We start from the raw sequence: 9,044 nt of genomic DNA on the forward strand, positions 1-9,044 counted from the left end.
ACATCGAAGCCGTCAGAATGCATTCACGTAAAATATGGATAATAAACAAAAACTTTAACTTTAAACCTTTGAGGTTTCAGTCTCTTTTCAACATATTGATCAAGAAGTTATGAGATTTTCAAATAAGATTATCAATATCTGTAGAAATTTGTCAGTTGTAAATTTTGTCAAAAAATTACATTTCTATTCTGAGATTTTTTTTATATGCGGATTTTAAGAAATATCACGAGGGCTTTAATCAGCTTAAATAACGACAAATCTTTACAGGGATAATTTGATAATCTTTTATTTTCTTATTAGATTCATCGTCTAAATATTAGTTTTCTTCTATTCGTCTATTTTCTTATTAAACTCAGTATTATCCTTAGAATTTTTGGTTGATTCATCATATTCCTCTGCATTCACATCTGCAGCATTAGACTTGTCAAACACTTTGTATGTTATACTAGATGATTTATCCTCCGAATATTCGTCCGGTATTTTGTTGTTCAAGGGATAAACAAACTTTTCACTACCAAGTACGTATTTACTCTGAGCGTCCTCGTGGGGGTCATGCGCTTCTTGTATTTTGTCGTTGAGCGTCCTCGTGGGGTTCATGCGTTTCTTGTCTTTTGTCGATGGATTCCATATAAGGAAGAGCGTCCTCGTGGGGGTCATGCACTTCTTGTCCTTTGTCGATGGATTCCATATAAGGAAGAGCGTCCCCGTAGGGGTCATGCGCTTCTTGTCCTTTGTCAATGAATTCCATAAAAGTACTTTGAACAATAACATTGTTTGTCGGATGATACAAGGGATATGTTATGCGCTTTTTCATATCCTCCTCGCCATCGTTCGTTTGCGAACAGAGAATATTATGGTATTCCTGAGCCTCCTCAGTGCTGTCATATGAAGCAAATCCGTGGGTGTCTCTCATGTGAGGTAAAGATGAGGACGCCATCTCCATGTCATTGTCGTAGGACTGCCGTCTTCGACCTTCTGCAGGATGTACATGTCTTAACGCGGAACAAAATATACACTTTTGTTATAAAAGGACATCACCAACTATGCGGAAATATGATAACCACTATATAATGTCATGTGATATTTCTTCCTTTAGTATTTAGGACTAAGAAAAAAATTACTTTCCAGTACCAATAACTCTTATGAACATCAGTTTGTTTGTGCCTGCAGATACTGTCGCACTCGTTTTAAGGATGCAGACAGCTGAATTGATACACAGTTGTATTCCCCACCAAACATTTTCGTCAACAACTGGGCAATTACTAGATAATCAAAAGAGATTATGTTTTTAAGAAAAAAACTTGATCTTCGGATATTGCGATTCAAAATTAAATGAGTTGATTAAATTTGCAATAATGTCACATTCTTATTTTTTCGTGGAAGCATTCGTCATAAAAGTAGAAGATAAGCTTACCTGAACCATAGAGCAAAGCCGATGGTGATGATAATGACAAGAGGAACTATTGTACCAACAGTAATTGCTGCCATATCTAAACAAAAGTATATACTTATAGTTATATACAACTGAATGATGAATTAGAATTGCAACGTTGAAAAGGAAAAGTGTCATTTCAAGTTCTTTATGATTTTTTTCCAAGATTAAACATCTTATACTTATGAAAACCATATTGAAAGTCACAATTTAATCAACAAATGGATAGCAAAGTAAGAAACCACTTGTTATAAGTACGAAGAATAGAATACTCGAATTGTGCTACAATATCCGAAATACAAATCTAGGTCAACTCTGTTTGATGTTACAATAACATAACGCAATTTTCACTCTAGTGTTGAATTGATTTGGGAAGTTAAAATACAATATTCAATTTAAATATTCATTCAATCATTAAACCGCTTTATTTTCAAGAGAGAGACAGACGTGTTCGCGCTATGTCGCGAGAGAGTTCGATCGCCAATTCAATTGTTTCTTAGAGAAGTTTTACATGAATGTGTGATTGTCAGCGTCATTCAATGACGTAAAATATTGTGAACGCAAAAATAATGCAGTTTACAGTATTAGTGTATTTTTATTAGTTAATGCTCTACGATATACTTACAGACTGTATTATCATCTGGTGCTTGTGTTATTAGATCACTAGGTGTCACTGTTGATGCTATTTGATCCGTAATTGCTATCCCCAGATAAGTATTGGATGTATTTGTCACATCTGGCAGGACCACACTACTGCTTGTCGTGGTATTTGTCACATCTGGCAGGACCACACTACTGCTTGTCGTGGTCAATGTTGATACCTGTGGTAACTGTTGTGACATTTCAGCTGTACAAGTTGATGAGTTAGTGGATAATGTCTCAGGCTTATAGCATTCTATTGCAAATGTAGTATTTGGGCTGTTTACTACTCCTGGAATAGTACAGTTTAGGTAAAATGACCAACTTGTTTACATAGTTTGTTTTCGAAATTTATTACTAAACCCATAATCAAATGTAAATGATGGTGTTAAAGACAAACACAAGCTTTCGTGCGTTTGGCATTGACACAGGAATATCTCAACTTGAATGAAATGTTTTGGCTTATCAGCATCAGGCTTACCGCGTGCTGACCAGCACCAACAATATTTCACTGACACCCTTAGGAGAAAATAAAGAAAAAATGTTTTGTGTCTAGTTTATAGACAAGGCTCAAACTTTGAATATATTTGACAGGTCAGGTTTTCAGTGGGTGGGGCAGAGGTATCCCTGTCTATTGTACAGACTTTGTCATACTATATCAATCTTACACACCTGAAACATTGAGGCAGTAATTGAAGCCCAGCAGTCCACTCCATGTTACAGTCACAGGAGGTATATAAATGCCGTTGTCCTGGGACATGGTGCAGTTAGAACGCCTTTCCCCAGCTGGAGATGTTGACTTGATAATTAAATTTCCGCTGCTGCATCCGGAAATGTTTCTCGTTGTATCAATACCATTATATTGTATACGTATATTAAGACTACCATTTGAGGTAACGATACAGGAACACCTTGTTATTTCATTAGCTCCAACCTCTGGAGTTTTCAGGATTACTGTGTCTGATGTCACAAGGCTGTCCGTACACATTGTGATGTCTGAAAAATTCAATAATAGGCCCTACGTGTCACGTTTAAAATCGACCAAAATATCTTGAAAGCAGACTGAAATAAACTATAGGGTTGCTCATAAGTACATACAATCATATGATACATGTTACATTTAGCTATCAGCTGCTCCGCAAGCACCAAATCTGTACCTTATTATTTTTACACATCCTTGTGTCTGATCCCCGAGTTACCAAATAGGCAAGGACAGCGGCGGAGACAGCATGAAGTGTAAAGATATTGTAAAGTACAGTACATTTACGATACTGTAAATTAATATTGTTGCTTACCTTGGTTAAAAGTGCCTAGATCACTTCATGAGAGGTAAGCAAATATGAGTCAAGATAATGAATCAGTCTATTTGCAAAATATAGATTATCAAAAGTGTTAAGATGCCATGTATTATATTTTCTAATCATTTCCGTTATTCTACTCCAACCAGTGACAATTGTAATTATCATAAAGGAAATTATCTAAAATTTAAATTATATATTGTTAAAAGCTCACATGTCACGTTTTCCGATACTGCTCCATCTGAACACTGGCTTCCTTTCGTATCTGAAAGAAGCATTTACACATGTAGTTTTACCATAATAGGCTATACCGACATAGGACCACAGGCGATAGATAAGAACAATTATTATACCTCAAGTGAGAATCCTGCATTCTGATTGGTCGAGAGATATTTGGTATTTTACACTTTCACACGGCATGTAACATTAGAACAATAGGAAACAATAGACACGTTCGTAGCAACCCCCTAGCAACGGGTGATAGTGTATTTTTGACAGTGCAAAATAATAACCGCCCGAAAAACATGCGCACTCGTTTCTTTTTTCGACGCCATCTTTGTTTTTTGAAGCGACGCTTCAAAATTTATCTAGAGCTATTTAGTAATAGCTTTGCCAAATTAGTCTATTTATCAATATGTTTTGTTTTCAAATTAAGGACGGAGCTTTCCGTTTACACCTTTTCGCTTACCGTCCAGCGCTATATGTTGGTTGAACGGAAGACATGCGATTTCAAGCGTCTTCGTGACGTTGCTTATGTTGTAAACAGACGACGGGACGAAACCAAAATTCATTGAAATTTACAAAAACGTTAAGATTTTAACAAACAAAGGAAACAAGACAACAAGAATTTTCACTAAATGCTTATTGTGAGTATTCTTTTTTATAATGCAATGATAGTTAACGCTACTGAGTAGAAGCTGATATGCTATTCTACTGCTGCCGGTGACTCACTGACTGTTCGACTTTTGCAAAAATCAGTTACAATGTTTCAATAGATTGCAAATACTTGAAAACTAGTTTTGTTGCTAGACTTTTGGTATAATAAAAAAAATACTACCTGCATTAGAGGGTGACAGTGCCTGTGTAACCCCGAGGATATCACTGTCACCCGAGGCGAGGGTGACAGTGATATCCTCGGGGTTACACTTAGTCCGCTAAAACTGACCATAATCGCAGGCTCAAAATTCTGACTGATCGCCTGTTTATGGTCAGCTACCTACTGCTCTTAAAAAGTCGGGGATTGTAGTACAAATCTGGCGACAGCGATTATGAGAAATCTGCATGTTGGTTTGGGGTCAAATATGCCTTTAAAGTTAAAGGAAAACGTTTGGCACTCACTTTAATACATGTCACATCCCAATTCATCACATTAACGATGCTATGTCCCTAGTTATGTTCGAGACGTCCAAGAATCAGTGTTTCTGTAGCCATCTTTGAAGACCAAAAGTTAATTTTAACAGCCAATTAGAATCGTCGAATTTCACCAGAAATCGATCCCAGCTGTCTGATTGGGTGTTAAAATTAACTTTCAGTCTTCAAAGATGGCTACCCAAACATTGATTCTAGGACGTCTCGACCATAACTAGGGACATAGCATCATTTATGTGATGAGTTGGGATGTGACATGTATTAAAGTGAGTGCCAAATGTTTTCTTTTAACTGACAATACCTTTCTGACCCCAATTAAACCTACAGAAGTCCCATAATCGCTGTCGCCAGATTTGTACTACAATCCCCGGCTTTTCAAGAGCAGTAGGTAGCTGACCATAAACAGGCGATCAGTCAGAATTTTGAGCCTGCGATTATGGTCAGTTTTAGCGGACTAGGTTACACTAGGCACTGTCACCCTCTAATGCAGGTACATTGTAGTATTTATATAATATAAACTTATACATGGAGCATATACGGTGCATCGTTACAAAAGAAATATCGCATATCATTTTTTCTCGAACCCATGCACAAAATGCATATTTCAAAGGAAGAAGGTTAGCAGATCCTCATAGGAAGATATTTCAATAATATATATATATATATATATATGTATACGGACGAAATCTATAAGAAATAAAAACAATAACGACTGACTAGTAAGCGTTTTCGCCCCATTCAAGTGAGCTCTTCAGACGCACCATCTGAACCCATGCACAAAATGCATATTTCAGAGGAAGAAAGTTAGCAGATCCTCATAGGAAGAGCTCCCTTGAATGGGGCGAAAGCGCTCACTAGTCAGTCGTTATTGTTTTTATTTCTTATAGATTTCGTCTGTAAGGATTTTTCTTTAAATTTATCATATATATATATATAGTCGTACTTAATATTAAACATCTATATACGTATGTATTTGTTTTGCATATCTATGGAGTATACACGGTATAGAATGACGGCGGGGTACCTATTTATAGAATAATGCTAGAAACCGGTTTTGTTATTTATACACGTAATAAAGCGCACAGATACATATCAACACCGCTGTGCCAAGGTACAGTATAGTGTAATTCTATAGAATACAAATGATATTTAGACTTCAGCTTAGGTTTACAATGGAGAATTGGCCTATATCCCAAAACATTCCATAACTCAAACATTACATGAGTTACATGTACAGATGCATTTGTATATGTGAAGCAGATTTCAATATGATTTATTTTTATATTATATTTAAATTTTGAAGAGATGACGTTTTGAAAAATAATATACATTTAATTATGTATAATTTTCACCAATTAAAATCCCCTCATGTTAATGTTTCAGACATTTTGTTTAATGCTGATTTGCAGGAAAACATTACTTATTTATTTCTATATTTGTGTTAATGATGAAATATCAGAAGAGTATACTTCCTTTAAATAAACGCACAAATGGCTATAAACCTAAAACATCCATGACCTAGTTATAGGATTACCTTTAGTACGCACATGAAAGTTAGAGTTTAATTCTGGTTTAATGGTATTTAGTAGCTAGTAGCATACATAACTGTTTAAATTTAATATGTTTTGTCTTACCTGATGCACGAAGAAACAGCAACGAAAATAACACCAACTTTGCGTCCATGCCTCCGGTTGAAGTGCAAAATCCAGCGTGCTATAAATAACTTATATGTAATTTCCGGCGGATCACGGTGTGGATTTACACAAAAGTACTATTTGTATCAATTTAGAATTTGTCAATGCTAGCCTACCTAACATGTGGTATCAGACTTCGTTATACTGGTGGATACGATTACATGTTCAATTGTCGATAGCCATCTCTCCATCTATCTCACTTTACAGCGTCACAGTGTTTCTTTGTGTGTCCTCCAAATTCAATCTGAATATATCTGAGGAACAGCAAGAAGATTTTCATTGGTTTAATATTTCATATTGTCAAACGTTCAAATTGAGATGTCTGACAATCTCTGGTCATAGGAGCAAAACATATTCCGAGTATGAAACAAACAGAAAGCTCGAAAAGCTGGTTAGACGGTTGAATGAACATATTGCGTATGTGTAGACAATATTACTTTATTACAAGGAATCTGCTTGTTAGCTCAGTTTATTATATATTTTTCTGCGACGATGTGATCTATTTTCTGATATATATATACAGCGTTTAGCATGTCAAGAGCCCGTTAGAGTTTGGATTTTTCTAGTAGTAAATCTATAAGGCAGACAAAGCAAACAAAATGTAGTCCTGTTTTGCAGTTTATCTCTCTCCAAATAGCTGTTTATGCTGATTTGCAATTCATAGTTATCTGGATATCAATTGATATATTTATTGTCAATATTGATTTATTACATACAGCTTGGTTTTTTTTATGATATAAAAATTCACGTACCACATGATACCCGATAATGTTTGTGCGGAACTATTTTTTTCTATTTCATTTCAGCGGGAAGATTACAGATAGTTACGTTCTATCACCACTTGAGATACTAGTCCCACACAAAGAGTGTCGGATATCACGTGGTACGTGAATTAGTCTCATTACTTGGTTTCATTTCGGTTTCACCTGTAATAAAAAAGGAACAAAAAATTTCTGAAATGAAAAACTTTTTATTATGCTATTTATTTATATGGGACAAGTAAGTTATTCCAACCGTGTGGACAAAACAAAATTGTCAAATTTTCGAGACGATTTGCCCCTTCATCAAGACATACAAAACGAACACGATTACATAATTTATTTATATAAACTTTTCTTTTAGATATTCAGCATTGACCTTTTCTTCGTGTTCGAAATGACGCACGGTTCCCTTCCGTTATTACTCAACCTAGAATACCCTTTGTCTAGTTCTCTTGATTTAATTATTTCCTTTGAACTCATATCTATAAATTCGAATTCATCAATGGCATTGTATATTGTATGGATAGCTTCAGCTCCGACTACTTTTTTATTTACTGTATTGTTAACTTGACTGAACAACGCGTCGGTATCAAACTTGTTTTCCGCTTTTTTCGCTTCAGTTTCACATAAGTCAGTTTTTTCTTTGTTGAAAAACTCTGGCTTCTGAACTATGTCATTAATGATATTGGAAGGAGTATTAACGTACGGTTCGTAATTAATAGTCCTTTTTGTGTCCTCATCGGTCGTAGTTGAGTCCTCATCTGTGATATTGAATGCATTCCCTGATACAGGATCCGAAGTATCTTCGTTACTAAAATGTGGGAAAGCGAAAGACATAGAAGCTGAACATCTCTGATGACCTATTCTGAAAGTGGAAAATATTGAAATTAATGTTTCCTTTTGAACTGCTATTCAATGAACTAATTGATTACATGATGTTCGATTCTGAGCATTAATTCTTGCGTACTGTAAACCAAAAGGATGCTGCTATTAAATTTCGCGAAATTCATTTGAAAACAAGTTCGCGAAGACCAAATTTAGCGGATTGCAAAATCAAATGAAAATTACTACCAGTAAATGTGATGTAGATGGCAATTAGCGGATATAAACTTTCGCGAATTTACTTAGATCGCTAAATTTGCGAAAGTAAATCGCACGCGAATGAAAGTTGGCTTACAGTATGTGGGAATTGGTATGAGTAAGCTGATCTGAAAAGATACGCAGAGCATTACTAATCTGTCGTAGATTGTGAACTTGAATAAGTGAACTATATTATACAATAATATATATATTTTTTCTTTTGTTGCCAATTTGATTAAACATATTTTATTTGATTCATCAATGATATTAAAAAAATATTACTTATTCACAAAGAATCTATGTGTAAATGCAATGAGGTATCGACTAAAAGCGATGTGATGCTTCAGTACGTGATAAATGTTTAAAGATTAATTCCCATTTTACTCCTCCATGATAAATTTCTGTCTGACTTTGTAGATATACTTTCACATTTTAGGTTGATTAATCGAAGGTTATGTCTGCTATTCCGTTTTTAATTTCTATTTGATGTTGTTCGCATCCCTTGTTCGGATGGCTTGTATTGCATAAGCAATTGCTTTAGTTCACGAAAATATATCATAAGGTCACACAGAAGCATTAGCAAAGCACAGCAGACATCAAAAACATTAATCTTCTGAAGTAGACAAGCAAAAAGTTAACACAGACATTTATCGTAATTTTCAAAGGATATGGTTGAAATGACCATTTACATATCACACAGGTCAATTTCGTCCGAGGCTTACATATATTGGACACATACAAAGCTTCATCACGTCCGTTGAGAGAACAACCA

At 35.2% G+C, this 9,044-nt stretch overlaps 1 protein-coding gene across 1 annotated transcript; it reads right to left on the reverse strand.

Annotated features, from left to right (window-relative positions):
* Positions 1-550: 550 nt before the first annotated feature.
* LOC138308403 (uncharacterized) lies at positions 551-6,435 on the reverse strand. Its single transcript, XM_069249385.1, has 6 exons — positions 6,372-6,435; positions 3,584-3,634; positions 2,744-3,067; positions 2,058-2,363; positions 1,415-1,490; positions 551-992 (listed from the first exon to the last, which is right to left on the reverse strand). Exons 1-6 carry the CDS (start codon positions 6,418-6,420, stop codon positions 551-553), a joined length of 1,248 nt encoding a protein of 415 aa, XP_069105486.1. The 5' UTR covers positions 6,421-6,435.
* Between the last annotated feature and the right edge of the window lie 2,609 nt (positions 6,436-9,044).

Source organism: Argopecten irradians, chromosome 1, assembly GCF_041381155.1.
Source record: "Argopecten irradians isolate NY chromosome 1, Ai_NY, whole genome shotgun sequence".
Taxonomy (NCBI): Eukaryota; Metazoa; Mollusca; class Bivalvia; order Pectinida; family Pectinidae; genus Argopecten; species Argopecten irradians.